This window comes from Mus caroli, chromosome 3 (genome assembly GCF_900094665.2).
Source record: "Mus caroli chromosome 3, CAROLI_EIJ_v1.1, whole genome shotgun sequence".
Taxonomy (NCBI): Eukaryota; Metazoa; Chordata; class Mammalia; order Rodentia; family Muridae; genus Mus; species Mus caroli.
This window is the reverse complement of record NC_034572.1, coordinates 62439061-62461381: the sequence shown is the minus strand read 5'-3', so window position 1 is coordinate 62461381 and position 22321 is coordinate 62439061. Positions and strand designations below refer to the sequence as shown.

General features: G+C 41.4%; 2 protein-coding genes across 4 annotated transcripts in view; one reads left to right on the top strand and one right to left on the bottom strand.

Moving 5' to 3' along the window:
• Smc4 (structural maintenance of chromosomes 4) overlaps window positions 1–5109 on the bottom strand; it is a 30129-nt gene extending 25020 nt beyond the window's left edge. Inside the window, exons 1-5 of one of the 2 annotated variants that reach the window (XM_029475016.1) lie at window positions 4756–5109; window positions 3622–3770; window positions 2473–2651; window positions 1702–1893; window positions 157–333 (exon numbers count right to left, since the gene is read on the bottom strand). In XM_029475016.1, coding sequence (XP_029330876.1) covers window positions 157–333; window positions 1702–1893; window positions 2473–2574 — 471 coding nt within the window. In that variant the 5' untranslated portion in view covers window positions 2575–2651; window positions 3622–3770; window positions 4756–5109. The remainder of the gene's footprint in view (window positions 1–156; window positions 334–1701; window positions 1894–2472; window positions 2652–3621; window positions 3771–4755) is intronic. The other variant, XM_021158181.2, reaches the window with a different exon arrangement.
• Window positions 5110–5231: 122 nt separating this feature from the next.
• Window positions 5232–22321, top strand: part of Ift80 (intraflagellar transport 80) — a 103134-nt gene continuing 86044 nt past the window's right edge. Inside the window, exons 1-4 of one of the 2 annotated variants that reach the window (XM_021157702.2) lie at window positions 5232–5414; window positions 14871–14952; window positions 18426–18647; window positions 21413–21523. In XM_021157702.2, coding sequence (XP_021013361.1) covers window positions 14916–14952; window positions 18426–18647; window positions 21413–21523 — 370 coding nt within the window. In that variant the 5' untranslated portion in view covers window positions 5232–5414; window positions 14871–14915. Of the gene's footprint in view, window positions 5415–5460; window positions 5582–14870; window positions 14953–18425; window positions 18648–21412; window positions 21524–22321 lie in introns of those variants that run through there. The other variant, XM_021157703.2, reaches the window with a different exon arrangement.

Below are 22321 nucleotides of genomic sequence, written 5' to 3'. Positions count from 1 at the left end.
ATTCGCATCTTGACTGTAGTATGTAAACCATGATGTGCTGCTACAGTACTTTAAGGTTCCAAAGACAGGACTCAGCAAACAGAAGAACTCTCTTTCAAGCTTTATTACAAGCCAAAAATCAAAAACCAAGAACCTTGGAAGAATTTTTAAACTTACCTGCAAGATTAAAAATCGATTATGGTCTAAGTCAATCCCATGGCTTCTAAGAAGATTTCCAACATCTTTGAATGTCTTCTTCTTCCCACTTATGTGGTAGACAGAAGTGCTGTCTCTGTAGGCCGTTCTGGATACATAGAAGTTGCTGTTAGGAAGGACTTCATAATCATCTCCTTCCTGGTTTTAGGAAACAGAACCAGAAAACTGTTGTAATTAAATTACAGGTTTAATCCAGAGTTCATTTACTTTATACTGAAACTAACTCAACAGATTAAATTTTTTTTTGTATTCTTTAACAGATTCAGATATGTATATAACGAATTTTAATCCTTTTCACCTATTACTAGTTTTATTTCCCCTGAATTATGTATGACCATAAGCTGACAACCATTTTAAAGTGAGATAAAAAATAAATTGCTTTACAAAGGACTAGATACTTCTCCAAGTTGTTTGGTTTATTTCTCAAAAATCTCTAAAAGTTTAAACCAAGCAAACACAAATTTCAGCCTCAAAATATATCTGAATGAGAGCCAAGGAAGTCGAACAAGACCTCAGCATATCGACAACAACCCACTCCACTCAGATAACCTTGGTGACTGTTAAAAAGCTTCAGGAAGAAACAATTTAAGGAAAATATGTAGGGGAACTACTTTTCTGGTGGTGGTAGGGTCTGCGAGTAAAGATTGTCGGTTACTCGTGTGTGTGTGTGTGTGTGTGTGTGTGTGTGTGTGTGTGTGTGTGTAGGGAGACAGGATTCCCTTTCCTAAACAGCATTTCCTATCATTAATTAAAAGTAAAACATCATAAAAATTCGCAATCATATACATAATAAAGGAAATCAAGTTATAAATCCATCTTAGCATTAAAGTTCATTTATTCTTAAAAGGCTCTGTGTCATATTTAATTTTAGATGAATTAAACAACAGGTATTAGAATATCATGATTTATTGGCAATCTAATTCTCTAACTCAAACGTACAACAGAATGAATTCAGAAGCAAAATTCTGATAGATGCTTCTGTGTAAATTAAATTTCTTTATATGTAAAACATCTCCACCAGCATCCAATTATCTGTTACTTTACTATGTGCACTTATTTTTTAAGTTTTTTTTTCAGTTGCTTTTTGAACCATGAATTTTTCTAAGCTATTAAACAGATGCCTGTCCCCTCCATTTCAAAACATACTTTATGTCGGTAGTTCAAACCTTAGAAAATTTCATATCTCTCTCACATAGCTACAAATTATTACATTTTAGAGTCAATTATTACATTTTAAAACTTAAAATGTTTATCCTAAAGCAAAAAAATGTACAACTTTTCAAACGAAGCCCATATTGATAGTGAATGAATGCTGAATTAGCACTTAGGGTCCCTTACATCACTGCCTTCTTCCAAAAAGCTGAAGTAAATATGTTCACAGAAGCAAAAACCATTTCTTATTGCTCTAATTATACACAAAGTAAAATAAAGAACAATTCAGATCTACAATAACAAAATGTGGCATGTTTCCTTTTCTTGCTTGAAGGTGCAAGTAGAAAATCTTACCTTATCAATTATCTTTTGAAAATGAACTTCTACAGTACAACTCTGAATATCCTTGTGTTCATCAGAATTATGTATCAGTACCGATAGCTTTTTAGACCTTATTTTTTGTGCTCGATAGCCAAACACAAAAAGCATGGAATCAATAACATTGGATTTTCCACTGCCATTTGGTCCAATAATACAGGAAAAGCGCTGCATAAAAGTAAATTTTTAAACATTTAAATAGTCACACTTACACTAATTTTAAACTACTCCATAATTTAATTTGTAGTAAAAATCAAAGGTATTTCAAAGTTTTCATTAGAAGATAAACACTTTTTCTTTCTTTCTCTTTAGAAATAAAAGCAGTTTATTAAGAAAAGGAAAGCACCCTAAGAATGGAGTGGGCTAGGGAACTGAAGGAAAAGCACGCACTCCCAAACCCCAATCTGAGTTTTCTTACACCATGTCCTTCAATAGCACAAGCTTTACCATTTAAATAAAAACCACCTTCAAATTCTAATCCCGATATTTTACAAAACTCATTAGCATAGTCAACGGGGAAAACATTCCCTTCTAACAAAAACAGATTCCATTCAATATGCAAATATTATTGCTAAAGATATACCAAAGATATCAGATAAAGAAAAACTCATTCCTGTTGTTGAAGTCACAGGCAACATACTGTCTGTGCGTCTATGAGCATATGTGTGTGTGTAAAGTCAGGACCGTTAGAACACTGAAATATCTTGTAATTAAAGATGTATTCCACGTTATCTGAGCAGGCAGTACCTTATGGAAAGGTCCCAGAACTTTCTCTCCAGCATAGGACTTGAAGTTTTGGTTTACAATATGAGTTATCATGAGACGAGGAGCTCCAGCTTCACTGGCCATGGCTGGAGGTGGGGGTGGAGGGATACTATTCAAAATCTCCTCTAAACTTCTGTTATCCAGCTCCTCACCTGGAGGCTCTAGGTTAACGGAGAGGCAAAGAGGGGAAAGCCTACATTAGTGTAATTAGTTGGACGTCTATCATCTGCTAGTATTTAAAGAACACAATGGAGGGATGTTTCTTAAGAAACTTAGGAATTTATCTTCCATACAAACATATCCTAAACTTACGGGGATGGATAATCCTTCATGTTAGTTTTATGAAAAATAAAATTCGTGAAAGCAATCAGACCAGTCACAAAATCTGGTACACACATTGTACTTAGAGGAGTCAAAATACTTACTATATCATAAAGAAAACCTTACAACAAACGGATTCCTTGATGCCTGAGACAGGAGATGCAACCCTAACAATCGAAAATCCAACTCTCTACATGGCTCAGCTTAAGAAACTCACAAACTTCAGTAACATGGTCACAGGAATTTCACAGTAGCTCTTAATTCCTACCCTCCGACCGCTCCACGCTCTCAAATTATACCTTCTCTTTAAAGGCAATCTAGGGGGCCCAGCGTTTTTTTTTCTTGTGTAGGACCCAAGTTTGGTTTTCAGCACCCACAATGGGATGCTCGAGGTTCATGCCCTCCAGGGGCACCTGCACTCATGTACATATGCCCGCCTCACCCAACACTGACACACTTTATTAAGTAAAAATTAGTATTGCGCCCCAAAAGGCAATCCAACAGTAAAGGGTGAGTCACGCAACTCCACATCACATTCACTCCAGTCTAGGGGCGCAGAGGCGCTCAGCAGCCATGCTGTTTTCAGCGGAAATATGAGAAAGAGGTCAGTACTACTCTAAAACACAGAAACTCACAACGCAAGTTTTCCGCTCACTCTCATATCTTCCAGAACCGTTAGAGCAAACTGCATGGAATTCCTTTGAAAACCACAGAACGGCTTTCCGGAGCTTCCCAAGTCAACCTGTGGTCGCCTGCGCCCCGCCACCCTCAGAGGGTCTCCGCAGGCTTCCGACGCACGGGGATCCCGACCTGTCACTCACTTGCGGGTGCGCCGCTCTCCGCTTCGCCGGCCGGTTGCTCCATCTCTTCCTCGCTGTGGGCACCGTCCTGGGAGGGCGGCGGCCCTTCCTCCTGGTGGCAGGCAGTGGAGGGCTTGGTGCCCTTACGCCGCATGGTGGCTGCGGCAGAAGAGTCCCGAGTCAGGTCGGCCCGCAGCTCGCCGCTCAGGCCCCGCAGCAGCAGGACGGGCTCCGCCCAGGACCCACCCCGCCACCGCGTTCGCCAACGCCGCTAGCCAGTAGCGGGTCCCTAGGAAAGTGGCTACTAGGAACCCAGCAGTGGCAACCGGGCGGGACGGGTTTTCCCACGCCCCAGCTACGTGGGGAAACATAGCCGCGCCTGCCAACGCGCCCAGGACGGAGGAATTTGCTCAGGCCACCCCCGACCCCGTGGAGCCATCTCTTAAGAGAAGGACATCTGCTGACAAGTCTCCTCCCGTCGGGGCTGGGGAGTGAATGCGCTCGGAATCGGGGAGGGAGAAAGAGTGGGAGAGAGGTAGAGAGGCGGGGAGAGAGAGAGAGAAAAGTTCGTCCAGCTTCGGGGCTGCGTGGCTACTCTCCAGAGCAGCAGCGCCTGCCTGCCCGGCGACTTGTCACTCCCCTCCCTTCTCCCCGCCATTTAGGTCCTGACGCCCGGACGGCCGGAGAAGTCCAGGTCTCTTCTCCTCATCGCTCCAGCGGAGAGGATGGCCGAAGCCGGAGTCACCCGCCACACACTGCTGAACTGGACTCTGGCAGCGTCTGCTCGGGTTGGGTCACTTTCCGGGATAGTAGGGGGTCTATCCCTCCCGGGTCCGGGGCGGAGCCCCGATGGACGACAGTGTAAGCCATGCCAAGTCCCCAGGAGAGGCTCTGAGTGGGGCTGCAGTCCCCTTGGGAGACAGGACGGATCGGCCTGGGGGAGAGGGGACGCTCTGGCCGAGCCAGGCTCGCTGCCTCCCCCAGGAAGAGGCGCCCGAGCCGCCGCCCGGCCGCCGAGGGGGAGGGGTGACAGGCACCGGAGCTCGCCGAGCCGCCTCCGCCGCTCCAGGCCTCGGGGTTGCCGGCGCCCGCGGGGCAGGGAGGAGAAAGTGTGACAACCTGATCTAGAAGAGAAGGACTTCACCTGTCGGCGGGTCCACTCCGAGCCGGGCTGAAATGGTGGCACGGCCGACCCCCCGCCTCGCTCCTCCCGGTGTCTCGGCTCCGGGTCCTTCACTCGAAAATGGCGCCTAAAATCCAAACTCGAACGGAAATTCGTTACAAACGCGCGCAAGGGTTTCTGGGACCCGCGAATTTGAAAAAAAGTGCGGCGAGTCCCACCGCCATCTTCTGGCCGTTCGGGCGCATGCGCGGGCTCTACCCCCAGGGACCGTGGCGCCGAGGGCCGAGTTACGACTGGGAAGGGAGAGCAAGCAGGGCTACGTCCTTTCTGTGGACTTTAACAGAAACGAGAGTTTCGCACTTCTAGAACGACAGCATTTGAAAAACTGGAGGAATTTGAAAAAGAAGGAAAAAAAAAACCCAAAAACAAGCAGGGTCCCGCCTACAATTATAGGCGGGGCCCAGTTGCCCAATAACACCTTCCAGGGAGAGGGCGGGCTCGGTTAGGGGCGGGGTCAAGAGCCCGCTCCGGTGACTGGCACCTAGCAAGTATCGCGGGAACATGGTAGGGGGAACGCTCGCAGCGCTTAGAAATCACTATGGTGACGGAAAGGTCGGGAGGCTATTTGGTAACTGGTCTGAGCTCTGAGAGCGGTCGCCACCGCTTTCCTGGAACTTGAGGTAAATTTCTTCACCTCCAGAGCCTTTGAAGAAAGGGCTTGGAAGCCGTAGCGGTCGTTGAGACCTAGCTTCTCTTGGTTAGATGGGATGAGCTTTGCGGGAGCATCAGTTATTTTCCATCTTCTTCCAGCCACCAGTGTGTTGATCTTGGGATGTGGAGTTTACAGGTAAAGCGAGGAAGCCGGGATTAGTGAGTAACCTTGTAGTCCATTTATGATTAACAATGATTTTTGAACTATTTTGTGTTAGTGACACTACTGAAAGGTGTTGAGTTTAAATAACCATTTGGCCAGCAGGGCTCCTAGTGGGAGAAAGGATTCGCTGGTGATAACTAGTTACCGTTATGGGGGAATTAGTTCATAAATAGCATTTGTGTTTGTTACACAGTGAAAGGAATAGCCAGGGTTGTTAAATAGATGTGACAGTTCCTAATTCCGAGCAGTTTAGTTTCCTTAATGGGCTTTTAACCAGAGTTTGAGGATAATGATGGTTGGGACTGAGTTTCTAACTCTCCGAAAATTGTATACTAAGTTTTGTGTAAGTTTTGGCTTTGTTTTCCTGAATGTTTATAGTGACCCTATAATTTTGAAAAGCGGTCTGTATCACTCATCCTCCCCAATGTTAAAGAACCGCTGTTTAATTTCGCTGCCCCCAGTAAGTATTTATACAGCAACTTTTAAATTGAGAGCTGTTAGCCTTTCTCTTTTTTTCCTCAACCTATTTAGGGTTTGGCATTTTAGAGCACCAATAAACCTTTTTTGTAAAAAAAAATTATTTATTATTATAATCTAAGTATACTATAGCTGTCTTCAGGTGCACCAGAAAAGGGTGTCAGATCTCATTACAGATGGTTGTGAGCCACCATGTGGTTGCTGGGATTTGAACTCAGGACCTTCAGAAGAGCAGTCAGTGCTCTTAACCACTGAGCCATCTCTCCAGCCCACCAACCTTTAATGAATGAATTTACATTGTTGTTCTAAAATATATTATGGCTTTGAGATGCCTAACACTTAGATTCAGTGATTCTCAGGAAGTGCTGGAGAGGACTACAAGTGTGGGAGTCTGGCGGAGTTTGGAGATTGGTGTGGTTTGAATAAACATTCGCTAATATAATAATGTACCTTTATATTTCTAGTTGAAAATAAATTATCTTCATAAAATAAATGTCACCATAAAGCTCAATGAATTTTTTTTTTTGGCGGGGGAGGGGTATGGAGGACTAGTAGGAGTACCAAGAGGATAAAGGGATTCTTTTTAGGGGCTTCTGGAGTATTTTGTATTTTCAGAGGTTCTAAAATACAACAAAGCTGAGCGGAAGAAGTAGACTGGGCCAGGGGAGATGGTGCGGTGTTAAAGCACTTACTGCTCTTGCAGAGGACCTAGGTTCTGTTCCTAGCACCAACATGGCTCTCAGAACTGTCTGTAACTCCAGTTCCAGGGATCCGGTGCCCCCTTCTGGCTTGGGTACACATGCAGAGAAGACACTCATACATGTAAAGTAAATGTAAGAAAAAGGTAGAATAGACCTTATGGGAAGGTGTACATGCTAGTCAGAGCAGAACTTAGTAGAAAGCTTTAAGTAGGAAGCGGGAAGGCTGGAGAGACAGCTCAGCAGTGAGGACCACTGCTGCTCTCGCAGAAGACCTGGATTTGATTTCCAGCACCTATACTGAGAGTTTATACCTGCCTGTAACTCCAGTCCAGGGGACCTGACACCCTTTTCTGCACAATGGTGGTGCTGGGCACACACATACGTGCATGTAGGCACTCACATATACACATTAAAAGTTAGAAAACAACCCTAAATCCTATTATTTCTTTGGATGTAGAATTGGGCATTTACTCATCAAGTGTTCTGGGAATGTTAACAATCAACAGATAATGTCTATCTCAGAGCACTGTTTGTTCATCTAGTATATATACATAAGTATTTGATATTACTATGTGATGGCATTTGAGGAAGAGTAATTTAGGAAGGATCTCGAAAGGCAAATTAAGAATATAGCCACAATCTGGGTGTAGCTTGGGAGATGAGGCAGGAAGTTTGCCATGCATTTAGAATACCTGGGCTATGTGTTGAGTTGGAGCCAGTGCTATAGAGTGAGAGTGTTTAAAACAAAAAGGGAAGATTTCTTAACAAGAACTGAAATGGGTTGTGTTGTTGCAGGGAAAAGAAATCAGTCATAGGTTTAGTTAGACCGACATTAAACACTCTCTCATGAGTAGGGAAGAGTGCCTAGGCAAGAGAAAGGAAAGATTCACAGTTCTTTAGGACAGAATATTGCTGTTACAGATTTTGGTGGTTAAGAGTATAAACCCTTAAAGACAGTCAAATGCTGTTCTTTATGGATCTCTGAGTTAGTGAAAAGGCAACAGGTATAACAAGCAGTAGCGCCCGCTACTGAGTCGGATGCTGGTATCAGTATGGAAAGTCTTAACTAATGTGGAAAGGAGTGGTCTTCAGTAAATCACTGTACTTGACAGCCTCAAATTTAATTGAACTTAACCATGCCCTGTCAGAACAAACATCTCCTTCCCTCCCTCCCTCCCTCCCTCCCTCCCTCTCTTCCTTGAAACAGGGTCTCATTATAGCTCAGACTAGCCTTGAATTTCCTATGTAGCCAAGGCTAGCTTTGAATTTCTATTTATCTACTGATATCTGGACTTCGAGGCAAGCATCGTCATGCCTGGCAGCACAGACATTTTTATAACAGCTATAAACTAAGTTGCGTAACGAAGAAGAGATATAACTGAGAGCTATAGAGTAGACATAAGTCTGAATGTGAACATGATGAAATAGGCATTTAGGGATTAGGGATGTAGGCTTGGTTGGTAAAGTGCTTAAAGAGGCCCTGGATTTGATTCTCAGCACTATAAAAACATGATAAAACCCATCATGGACAGTATACTCCTGTATTGCCAGCACTCAGGTGGACAAGGCAGGAGTATAATAAATCATGATTATTTTACACAGCTAGTTTAAGGTTAGTCTGGACTATTAAGATTCTGTCTCAGAGAAACAAAACAAATCTGTGTGTGTTGGTCCAGGCCTTCTAGCACCTGGGAGGCAGAAGCAGATGCATCTCTGTGAGTTCAAGGCCAGCCTGGTTTATTATATTACTGAGTATGATTAAAAATGTCAAACAGTATTGGGGGAGGGCATAGTGCATTTGCAAGCACCTGCTTTGTACCCAAAAAAGGTGAGGAATTAATTATCACTTCTCATTGAGTTATTCCTGGCATCCATCACTAAATGTCTTATATATCTTCCTAGAGAAGTGTTTTAGTACCTGCCAGCTTAAATACATAACATTTTTTTCATTTGCACACAAGGGATTGAATTGTATTTTACAAAAGTTTTGTAGTATGTGTACACGGTATGTGTATCGGCATGCTAAGGCACACATGTGGAGATCAGAGAACAACTTCGTGGAGCCCATTCCCTTCTTCCAGAGCCTTTAGGTGGGTTCTGGGGATTGACTTGGGTCATCAGGCTTGTGTGACAGGTTCATTTACCTGATAAGCCATCTTGCTGGCCCTAGGTTTTATAATATTGCTATATATCTTGCTTTTCTTTTGAATATTATAGTTATCTTTCTATATCAGTAGATAGCCCATTTGAAAAATAATTAATGTAGCATTGCATTTTGTTGGTGCAATATGATTCTTCAGTTTTGGTTGAATTAAAGATCACTGGTATCTATGGGTGGATGGGGTGTATACATGCATGTGTATGTGTGTGTGTGTGTGTGTACATGTGTGTGCAGATGCTTATGCCTGATGTTGAAGCTCGAGGTTGATAATAGGCGTCTTCTGTCATTTGCTATGTTGATTTTTTTCCCTTCTTAAAGAATTATTTATTTATTATGTACATGGTGTTCCATATATGCCTGCATGCTGGAAGAGGGTGCCAGACTTCATTACAGATGGTTGTGAGCCACTATTTGGTTGTTGGGAATTGAACTCAGGACCTCTGGAAGAGTAGTCAGTGCTCTCAACCTCTGAGCCATCTCTCCAGCCTCACTTTGTTAGTTTTTGAGACAGGGTTTCTCACTGAACTCAGAACTTAACCAATTGGCGGGACCTCCTGGCAGTTCTGGGTTTCTGCATCTCTCTCTCCCCTGTGCTAGTGTTACAAGCATATGTGGGATTTTTCATGGGTGCTAGGGATCCGAACACAAATCCTCATGTTTGCACGACAGTCACTTTACCACTGAGCCATCCACACAATGTCACTCACTATCTAATGTGTATTTTTAGATTAGTGAATTAGTGTTTTGCTAGAATTAATGGGACACCATAGCAAAAATTTGTAAAAGCCGTTAAAAATGATATAGGGGCTGGCAAGATGGCCCATCCAGTAGAGGAACTACATGGTGGAAGGAGGGACCCAGTCAGCTTCTGCAAGTTGTGCCGCTGTACAATTAACTAATTAATTACAACAATAATAATAATAATCATGAGGTCAGAGAGTTAGCTTTTAGGTAAAAATTATTTCAGTGCAAGCCAAATGACACAAGTTTTATCCCAGGAACTGACTTCTAAAAGTTGTCCTATTCTAATGACTTCTAATGACACCAATAATAAAATAAAATTTTAAAAAGAGATTATTTTAAAATGTGTTATGGGCGTTTTGGTCGCATCTACGTTTGTATTTCATGTGCATGCAATGCCCGAGGAGCCCAAAAAAGGGGTCACTACCCCTAGGACTGGAGTTATAGATGGTTGGGCACTGGCGTGTGGATACAGGGAACCAAGCCTCTGCAAGAGCAGCCAGTGCTCCTAGCTGGTGAACCATCTCTCCTATTCTCCCCCACTAAAAACAAACCTTTACAGAAAATATTGAAAACTGGGCTTAATGGTACATAGTTAACATAATACATATAAGCTTCAGGCAAGAAAATCAGAAGTTCAAGGTTATCTTCAGCTATATCGCCATATTGAGGTCAGCCTGGGCTACATGAGACCGTGTCTCAAAATAAAAAGGTAATATTGGAGTGTAGATATTAGTCATGGGTAGAATTGTAAGGAAATATACACACTACAATGATCAGTGTAACTTATAGAAGAGTTTATTTTGGCTGACAGCCCTAGACCCTAGAGGGTTAGAGGCCAGCATGGCAGTGGGCAGTAGGTATGGCTAGCAGGAACAGGAAGCTCAGAGCTCACATCGAGAACCCAAAGCAGAGAGAACTAGCATATATTATTAAGCTTATTTTAGCAAGCACATAGAGGAATTAGGCTGAGGTGGGGGTTGGAGGTCCTTACTAATTGAACTGTACTATCATGTATAAGCCTGTTGCCTTTGATGGTAAAATGTCTTCACCTTTTCTAGGAAATAGTGAGCCTGCCCCTATTTTTCATCTCAGCTATACAATAGACCTTAAATTTAGTTTGCTAACAGCTCTAATGGAACTTAATAATTAAAAAAAAAAAATCTGCCTTTCTTATTTCTTTTTATTGAAGAGCCATAAAGAACTCCAAATAGAGTTATCAACTTTGGCATTTGATATGTGTGTGTGTGTGTGTGTGTGTGTGTGTGTGTGTGTGTGTGNGAGAGAGAGAGAGAGAGAGAGAGAGAGAGAGAGAGAGAGAGAGAAAGAGACAGACAGACTTGCCATGTGTGTTGGTTTGAAATGAGGAATGTTCTCTATAGTCTTGGGCATTTGAACACTTGGTTACCAGTTGGTGGTGGTGTTTGGAGAAGTACAGATGGTACAGCCTTGCTGGAGGAGGTATGTCATTGGTAGTGGGTTTTGAGGTTAAAAGCCCAGAGCCATTTCCAGGATTGTACTTAGCTCATTAGGTTTGGCAGCAGGTGCCTTTACCCCCTCAGCCATCTTCCCTTCCCCCCGAACTCCCCCGACAAGGTTTCTCTGTAGCCCTGGCTGTCTCAGAGATCCACCTGCCTCTGCCTCCCAAGTGCTGGGATTAAAGGCATGTGCCATTACTACCCAGCCCCCTTAGCTCTCTTGCTAGCCCCAAATTCTACTTTTTGATAGTATTGGATAAATATCCCTAATCTAAAATGTGTGGGATAGAAGTGTTTTGGATTTTTTTTTTTTTTTAGATTCTGGAATATTTGCATATATACATGAGATCCCATGTACATAGTACCCAATCTGAGCATAAAGTTTGTTTTTTATACATGTCATAGTATAGGCTAAAGGAATTTCATGCCGTGATTTTTCAAGCAGCTCTGTTCTCCCTGGCTTGTCATATGAAGGCAGGTGTGGATTTTTCTACTGGTGTGTGGTGACACTTGGATTTTAGATTTTTGGATTAAAGACCCTCAAATTATACCATACAAGATTTTAATGAACATATATTTATGTATCTTATATGTATACAGTACATTTCTCAACTAGAAGTCCTTCCTAGAGTATATTTCTTTTGTAATATCTCCTTCTTTGAGTTAGTACCTTCTAATTCAAAAGAAGGTATGTATAGCATGTTAGCAGTCAATGTATCTGTGTCTCTGGTATAAGAAGAGCTGGAGGGGCTGGAGAGATGGCTCAGTGGTTAAGAGCACTGACTTCTCTTCCAGAGGTCCTGAGTTCAATTCCCAGCAACCACATGGTGGTCATAACCATCTGCAATAGGATCTGATGCCCTCTCCTGGTTTTGCTAAACAAAATTTTCTCAAGCTGTCTTGAACTGCTGTAAAACGGGGCATTGCCCCACCATGGGCTCTGGCAGTAGGCACGAGTTGTTCTTTACACAAGCCTTATAAACCCACACTAGACCAACAACAATTTATAAATGATATTTAGCATAAAAACCAATTATTGCTATTGCTGTTGTCTGTTTCTTGCTATCTCCCTTTGCTACTCCCCAGACAGACACTGTTGGCTGGTCAGATCCTTCCCTACCACTGCCGACATACCATTTCTTGGTCAGCTCTTTCACATACCAAAAGCATGCATTTCACCATAGTCACGAAGACATTGCCCGCAGAGCAGCTGTGTTTCACATTGGCCAGGAGACAGAAAGGGAGTCAGGACTCAGCTGACCTGCTCCTTGTCCAGCTTAGTCTGTGATCCCAGCCACAAGAAGGTGCCACAGCCTACATTCAAGGTGGAACTTTCTTTCTCAGCTAAATCTCTGGAAACATCATCACAGATACAGCTTTAGATGTGTCCATTAATGTGCGAGGTTTTCCTCATTCCAGCCGAGTTGACGATTAGCCAACCCACGTGGGCAGTGTAGATTCAGGCTGTTCTGTACGTTTTCAGATAGGCTATGTGGGAAAAATATTGTTTTATTTTCTTAGTTAGTACTGTGTCAACATTTAGATGTAATTCATATGGATGTTTTCAGCTAAATGGCTTATATATACCGAAAATCTTTCTCTGCCAGGGAGAATCTTTCCTGTGTTAGGTTTTTGCTCTCTTTCTCTGACCATTTGGCATCATTATTTCTGAATGGCTGGTGAACCATTAGCAAGCATGTACTGCTCTTACTAAATATAAAGTTTGATTATGATTTATTTCTTCTGGTGAGGAAGTATCTAAATTATTATGGATGTGATTGTATTTCATCATTCTAAATATTAGGTTTCAGGTTGTAGTTAGTAATATAAATATTATGTATATTACTATAAATAATAATATAAATAGTATGTAAATATCCTATCTATGGTTTGTCAATTGCAGAAGCAACAAGAATTCTGTAAATTTTTTGTACTTTAAAAAATTTTAATAAATTTGAATAATTGTGATGAACCAGGTCTTTATAAAGTGTCATCTACTCTTTCCTTTTAGTGATGGACCAGATTACTTCCACCTTAGGCTCAAAAGCCCATATATAGTCAAGACAAAGTGGGCTCATCCCTGTTTATGATTAAATGTTTCTCAGGCTCTACCCCACCTGGAACTTTAACAACAAAATTCTGTATTGCCTGTTCCAGGAAAGGAAGACCAGGCTTTTGTTTCATGAAGTTGCAATGACCACCTTGCAACCCGACCTTTGTTTCAAAAGGTTCTTATGAGCACCTTGTTATAGTCTGCTTCTGTAACCCTTCCCCTTGTTCTCACCAAATCCCCCATTTGGAACCCAGCTACCCCTGAGCTATAAAAGCCCTTATCTTCCCCATGGCCATGCTGACCTCTTGAGCCCTAACATTAGCGGGAGATGGCCTGTGTACATGAGTCAGAAAGCTTGCTTTAACTAATTTGGCCATGATGGTTTGGGTTGGTGGTCTTTGTCCTTGAATATTTGGGGTTAACAAATTAACACTAGTTAATCCCAAAAGGGTCTGATGGAAAGGAGGAAGGAGTTTTGAGAAAGCTAGGGAGCTCCTTTGTATCAAAAACGAATCTAGGAAATGTGCCTGAAGTGAATGACATTTGTCCCTGTCGGTGCCATGTACAGTTTTATACTTTTAAAGTTAAAAGAAGTCACCCAAAGAGAGAAGGAGAGAGGGCTGCACACTTTGCCTACCCAGGAGACTTCCTCAACTCAGGGATTGAGACGTGACCTCAGGGAGCCCCAATGTTCATTTTTAAAAAAATCTTTGATCAGCACCTCCTTTGATGTAGTTCTCTGTAATTTTAGAACCAGTAGAGATTTTTTTAACCCCCTTTAATTATATTCTCACTTGATTATATTCTTGGTTTTTTTTTTTTTTTTGTATTGTCTAGTGATACTGCTCAAAAAACGTAAATGTATATTGGACTCAGATAGCTTGGCTCTAGGTGATACAATTATTTAGAGAGTGTTTACAATGTTTTTTTGTTTTATTTTTAATTTCCTTTAGTAATTATATGCTTTTTTGGGATAGGCTCTATTATGTATTTCTGGAGATTCTGGAACTCACTGTGTAAACCAGATTGGCCTTGAACTCACTGAGATCTACTTGCCTTGACCTCCCAAGTACTGGGATTAAAGGTGTGGACTATAATAATGACCTGCTACAAGTTAATTTTGTGCCCAACTTAAAAAAACTTTTTTTTTTTTTTTTGAGGTGGGGTTTCATTGTGCTGCCCGTGTTGGTCTCGTTCATGGGCTTAGACTACCTTGCCTCATTCTTTCAAGTAGCAGCACCACCACACCCAGCCTGCATAACTTTTAAAGCAATTTATTGCCTCATCTTTAAGCAGTTCAGTTGTTTTTCATTGTTAGCTGTGGCTGTTGGTTTTTTTCCCCCACAATAGATCAGCCCCAGACTGATACACAGACACGGACACACACACACACACACACAGACACACATTGGTAATACCATATTGTTTTCATGTAGATTATAGATTTAAGGCCCTTAAAAATGTAGTTTAGCCTGAGGAAGTTAACTCATTGGACAGGATCAAAACTGAGATGTGATTGAAGGTTTCCTGGTTTGCCACATCATTTGATTTGTCAATTCAGGACAGCCTTTGGAAATTTGTTTGTTAAATGTGCTTGTATGCTCATGTGCACAGTTCTCAATGTTGATACATGTTTTCTTTATCTTCACAGTGGATACAATCAAGTGGTATTTAACATTTCTCTGGAACTGGAGACATGAGACTGAAGATATCTCTGTTAAAGGAACCAAAGCATATCCTTTTAATCTTGTATACCTCACTCATTCAACCTGTGGTCATACTGTCAAGTTCTCTTCTGCTCTTTTTAGTCTACTTGCAGCCTATTTTTCATTTATGTAATGGTATTTTATAAACAAATTGTTTTCAAAATATTTAAGACCCCAGATGTAGATTTTTCTGAAGTATACTGGGAGCCCAAAGTCTTACTTTCTAATACTTACTGACATTTTTTATTATTCTACTTCTTAAGTATTTAAAAAGTAACCTTTATTTTAAACCTTCTGTTTAAAAGTAACCTTTAAAAAAGTCTTTAACAAGATCTGACGGCATTGGTGGCACATACCTCAAGTCCCCGCACTCGGGAGGCAGGCAGACTTCTGAGTTCGAGGCCAGCCTGGTGTAAAGTGTGAATTCCAGGACAGCCAGGACTACACAGAGAAGCCCTGTCTTGAAAAACAAAACAAAACTCTGACTGATTTGTTCATGTGATCTCATACGTATGTGCTCATTTAGTTTTGCTTTATTTCTTTGTACTCCTGATAAAGTAGAGGACAAATTAGGGAAATCTGAAGTCCTTTATTATTTCACAAGGGAAGGCAGCAATCATTCTTTTCTTATATAAACAACCCTTCTTTCTATTATATTTTGTCAGAGAGAACCTTTAATTGGACTTTAAGAAGATACAGTTGGCCCTCCTTTTCTCATTCTTAAGACATTTCAGTCAGTTCTCACAGCATCACTTATGGGCTTCATTGCCAGTCTGTGAGAGAATAAGAAGCTTAATATGGGGGAGGCTTACTTTTTCAATTTATTGTTCTTGCAGCATTGAAGCATCATGTTTTAGTAATGTAAGGTCCATTTGTTTGCTTGCTTGTTTATTTAGTTTGTGGCTGGGGATTGAACCCAAGCCTACCTTGAGCATATTAAGTGCAGTTTCTACATGAAACTATACTCACAGCCCCCATCTTTTATTTTATCTTTCAAGACATTGATCTGCTGTAGATGTGAAGCAAAGAAAAATCTGGTCCCTGTCTTAGTCAGGGTTTTTACTTCTGCACAAACATCATGACCAAGAAGCAAGTTGGGGAGGAAAGGGTTTATTCAGCTTATACTTCCACGTTGCTGTTCATCACCAACGGAAGTCAGGACTGGAACTCAGGCAGGTCAGGAAGCAGGAGCTGATGAGAAGCCATGGAGGGATGTTCCTTACTGGCTTGCTCAACCTGCTCTCTTATAGAACCCAAGACTACCAGCCTAGAGATGGCACCACCCACAAGTGGACCTCCCCTCTTGGTCACTAATTGAGAAAATGCCTTACAGCTGGACCTCATGGAGGCATTTCCCCAACTGAAGCTCCNTTCTCTGTGATAATTCCAGCTGTGTCAAGTTGACACAGAACTAGCCAGTACAATAGTTTTCAAAGCATAGCATTTATTGCTTTAGAGTATACAGTCAGTGTCTCATGATGTATTTCCAAAGTTGATCAATTGTCATCACTATTTAATTACAGCACTGTGGCAGTGTTTATACACACACACACACACCACACACACACACACACACACACACGTTCATACAGACACACAACATATACACATGCATGTTCACACATGCACACACCATGCACACACCACACACATATGTGTATACACTCCCCCATAATAATAAATAATAAATATGATTTTAAGACTTAAAAACATTGTATTGTTAATTAAACATAAATAACTAAGGGTTGGGATGTAGCCGTTATACATAGAGCCCTAGACTCTTTGAACTATACAAATGAAAAAGTCAAATTAAAAATAGGCAGCTAACATGAAAATAGAAGAAGTGGTAAGATGGTAGTTCCAGATGTTAGGCCTCACCCTCCCTAGAAGACCATGATCATCATGTGCGACTGAGAGAGACAGTTCACTGTTACAGTCCAGTCTTTTGAAAAAAATTAATGTTTTAAATTTATATTGGGCATGGTGGCTCATTCCTTTAATCCCAACATGTAGAATGTAGAGGCAGAGACAGATAGATATCTGTGATTTTGAGCCAGCCTGGTCTACATAGTAAATTATACACCAGCTATGGATACTTAGGGAGACTGTCTCAAAAAGAGAGAGTGTTGGAGAGATGGCTCAGACTTTAAGAGTGCTTACTGGTGTTTCTGAGGACACAGTTCAATTAACAGCCTTCGTATGGTGGCTCACAACCATCCATAAGTCCATGTCTTAGTTAGGTTTTTGCTGTGATAAAACACCATGACCAAAAGCAACCAGAGGAAAGTGTTTATTCACCTTACAGTTACATATCACAGTCCTTCACTTGAAAGTGATGGGTTTTCAGTTGAAAGTCAGGGCAGGAACTCAAACAGGAGGTACCAAGAAGCAGGAGCTGATGCAGAGGCCATGGAAAGGTGCTGTTTACTGGCTTGTCTCTCATGGCTTGCTTGACCCATTCTTCTGTGGCCCAGGACTACCATCCCATAGCACTATCCACAGTGAGCAGGGCCCTTCCACACCCATCACTGATCAAGAAAAATGCATCACAGGCTGATCTGATGGGTCATTTTCTCAAAATATTGAGGTTCCCTCCTTCCAAATGACTCCAGCTATATCAAGGTGACAGAATTAGCTAGCACGTTCCAGTTCTAGTAGATCTGGAACCCTCTTCTGACTTGCACAGGTATATGTACACATATATGTATATGGAACATATACATGCAAGCAGAACATTCACGCACATAGAATAGATCATGCTTGTTAAGTAAATCTACAACAATGGAAAATTATAATAATATATATTGTTCTAGCAACTAATGCAATAGCTTATGTAGTAAGATGCATGGTCCCCTTTCTTCCTGCCTGTCTCCTAACACCATTTTCTACCTTTTGGGATTTTTACTTGCTGTTTTTGAGTGTGTGTGTGTTGACCATGTTTATGAAATATCTTCCATCACAAATTTTATTCCCTCTGTTTGATTTCTGTTCTTGAAACCTACTTTGTAAACAATTTCCTTTATATGGAAAAAATACTAAAAGTCATACAATGAGGGCCTAGAGAGATGGCTCAGTGGTTAAGAGCACCATCTGCTCTTCCAAAGGACCTGGGTTCAGTTCCCAGTACCCAGCTCACAACTGTAACTCCAGTCCAAGGGATCTGACATCTTCACACCAGTGCACATAAAATCAAGTTAAATAAATCATTTAAAAATGATATATATATTTAAAAAGCCACACAATGAAAGACTGCATTTAGAAACTACACTTGGCTATCCATTTGGCTTTTCTTTTCTTTTTTCTTTTCTTTCTTTTTTTTTTGCGGGGGGGGGGGTTGAGACAGGGTTTCTCTGTGTAGCCTGCCTCTGCCTCCCAAGTGCTGGAATTAAAGGTGTGCGCCACCAGCACCTGGCTTCCATTTGGCTTTTCATAATCCACATCTTGAGTGACTGTAAAGACGTAAGTCTTTTGGGCTTTACATCTCCTTGACACAGCATCACATCAAGAATTAGTGAGCTGTGTGGGTTGGACTACGGCGGAGGAGCTGTACTCATGCAGTGATGACCACCAGATAGTCAAGTGGAACCTGCTAACCAGTGAAACCAGCCTAATAGTCAAGCTGCCTGATGACATCTACCCGATAGACCTTCACTGGTTTCCAAAGAGTTTAGGCATAAAGAAACAGACGCAGGCAGAAAGCTTCGTCCTCACAAGCTCTGATGGTAAGTGTTGAGTGAATGGCCTCTGCATAGCTTTGTATTAACAATATCGGACAGTACTGTGATCTGTGCCCGGAGTTGTCTTAAAAAACTTCTATTTGATGTAGACCCACTGTCATTTTATTTTCCTTTGTGACCTTGATGATTTTGAAGGATCCGGTCTATTACTTTATAGGAAATCCCTGGCTTTTTTGTTTGTTTGTTTGTTTGTTTGTTTGTTTTCACTGTTTCTTTAAGATTTGATTCAGCTTACAAATTTTTAATGGGAATATTGTGAAATTCGTGGTGTTTATGTGACACATTGTTGTGATGTTAACTTTCCTTATCTGATAGCCAGTGCTTATTAAGTAAATCTACTATAATTTTACTATTTTCTCCCCCACTTTTTGATTAGTTTTATGTGTATGTGTGTTTTGCTTATATGTATGCCTGTGCCTGGAGAGGTCAGACCAGTGTGTCTAATGCCCTGGAACTGGAGTTATGGATGGTTGTGAAACATCAAGTGGGCATTGAGAAGTAAAGTCAGTCTCCTGTAAGAGCAACAAGTGCTCTTAACCACCGAGCCATCTCTCCAGCCTCTATTTTCTCCCTTTTAATAACTTGTTTATAAAAATATATTTTGATACCATGTAAAAGTGTTTTTTCCTTTGTAGATGTCCTCTGTTTTCTAAACCTCTACTGATAATTCTTGGCTAGATCTTTTATTACCAGAAAAGCTTCCAGATGGTAGCGTCTCTGTCTCTGTCTCTACCCATGTTAGATAGTTGCTATTCTACTTCAAGGAAAAACTCCCTGTGCCATGCCATTTGTCTTACTTGGCTTAATGTTAGGTTAGCCTCATAGATGTTTATTTCGTTAATATTCTGCGCAACCAGGGGAGCCAAGGACACTGATTTTTGCTTTTGTTTTGTAGATGTTCTCATTACGCTTTGAGCACATCCTCACCTGCACGAGATGGCCCAAACGAATCTTGTAGTCTTTAGTTTTCCAAACAGCTCTGTCTTTAGATGGCTAATGATATTCAAAAGCCAAGACACAGGCATTGCCAGGAGTGTTCTTTCTAGTGGGGTGTGTCTACTCTTCAGATTCTTCATCAAACAGAACTAGGACACGGGGCTACAATTGTATACTTAAAAAATTAGAGCCATTCAGATGGTTCAATGGGAAAAGTCACTTGCTGCCAAGCCCAAGGGCTTGAATTCAGTCCCTAAAACCTCCACTGTGGGAAGGAGACACTGACTTCTGCAAGTTGTCCTCTGGTCTCTATATGTATTCTTTGGTACATGCATGCCTCTTCCCATAATAGATAAATAAATAAATGTCAAAACAAATTAGATGCATGTCAGTAACCAGTTCTCTCTCACTCTCTATCTAAACCTTGAATATATTCTGGTTACACCAATTCTAATTCAATACTACAGGGTTTAGTTTAGTTTTTCTTTTTCCAATTCTTGGAAACAGTAAGGAACTATGGTTATTTTTAATCAATATATACTTTCATTCATTTAATTCTATAATCTATAATTTTTAGAACGAATAACCCAGACACTAGACTGCTGTAAGAAACAACCCATTTTGTAGTTGTGTAATAATATTTCCCCTTTGGGTCTCTCTCCCCCTCTGCTCCTCTCCCCTCCCCTTCCATCCCATCCTCTCTCCTCCCCTTTTCTTTGTGTTCTCCTTCTCCCTCTCCCTGTCCCCACACCTTCCAAGTCTCACTGTGTGTCCCAGGCTGTTCTGGAATCACTGTCCTTGGCCTCTTATGTGCTGACATTACAGGTGTGTCCCAGTCTGTGACAGTTGTAAAGCATTTGTGATCTTTAAAAATGTGTTCAACATAGCCGGGCGTGGTGGTGCACGCCTTTAATCCCAGCACTCGGGAGGCAGAGGCAGGTGGATTTCTGAGTTCGAGGCCAGGCTGATCTACAAAAGTGAGTTCCAGGACAGCCAGGGCTACACAGAGAAACCCTGTCTTGAAAAAAACAAAAACAAAACAAACAAACAGAAAAACCCCAAAAATGTGTTCCACAACTTTCAAATGTTTATAACTTTTCTCATTTACATTATTCCAAAAAAGTTGGGGCTTATGTATATTTTTAAATTTAAATTTTTTGTTTACTAAATGAAATATACTATATGTGACTGTCTATCATTCTACATTTTTGCATCTTTTTTTTAATCTATAAAAATGATTTCTTTTGTTTTTTTACTTTTTTCTTTTCCTTTTGTTGGATATTTTCTTTATTTACATTTCAAATGTTATCCCCTTTCCAGGACTCTCCTGCAGAAACCCTCTATCTCATCCCCCCTCCCCCTGCCTCTATGAAGGTGCTCCTTGACCCATCCACCCACTCCCAACTTCCAGTTCTGGCATTCCCCTACACTGGGGCAACAAACCCCCTCAGGCCCAAAGGCTGCTCCTACCACTTTGAGTTAGAGCAATTAGACAACAAAAGGAGGTGAAAGGGATACAAATTGGAAAGGGAGAAGTCAAAATGTCACTATTTGCAGATGATATGATAGTATACTTAAGCGACCCCAAAAATTCCACTAGAGAACTCCTAAACCTGATAAACAACTTCAGCATCTTTTTTATTAAACTTGTGTTCCCTGACTTAAGAAGAATAATGACACTATTTGTTCTTACGCCTCTAGTGCCTAATAGCTAAATGTTAGTTCATTAGTGCTAATTAACCTAGTAGTAGGAAGTCAAATATTTTAATATAAGTTAATTAATAAAATAGATTGTCATAGATACTTTCTTTCAGGTAAGTTTCATCTGATTTCCAAGTTAGGAAGAGTGGAAAAGAGTGTAGAAGCTCACTGTGGGGCTGTGCTCGCAGGAAGATGGAATTACGAGGGGACTGCATTAGTGACAGGTAAGTGTTTGCAAATTTGTCTCTTTGTTGTGCTGGGATCAAAGCCAGGAGCTTTCACATGGGAGGCCAGTGATCCACCACTGACCAGTGTCCTCATCCTTCCCCCTAAAGAGCATTCTAAATGAGTTTGTAAAGAGAAAGTTTCAAAGCAGCTTATTTTACTCTCATTTCTGTGCTGTAGTAAAATACTGTGAGCACAGCCAGCATCCGGGCGGAAAGGGCTTTATTGTAGTTTACAAGTCCTGATTATAGTCTATTTTTGTGGGGAAGTCAGGGCAGGAACTCAGTGCATTGCATCCACAATCAAGAACAGAGAGAGAGAGTAAACACTTAACCCGCTTCCTTCGCTGTCATGCAGTTCTGGGCCAGCCATGAAGTGGCACTGCCCGCACTGGGCTGGATTTTCCTATATCAAGTAATAGTCATGAAATCCCCCCGGGGAAGCCTCCTGGCCAACTTAGTCTAGATCATTTCTCAGTTGGGATTCTCTTACCAGGTGGTTCTGCATGTGACAAGCTGGCATTTAAAACTAACCACCACATTCATTTAGCAGTAGCACCTTTCACTGTCTAGTAGCAAATAATTGTCACAGTATCAATCCAGACTGCTGTGTAAATGGTATCGTTCAGAATATTTTTTCTTCATTTTCTATCTGGAGATAGAATCTTGATATGACGTACAGGCTGGCTTGATATTCATTTTGTAAGTCAGTCTGGTCTCATTAGTGTGAGTGTTCTCTAATTCGCCCGCGAATAAGGACACCACACACAATAGGGTTCTTCTGCAGCAAGCTTTATG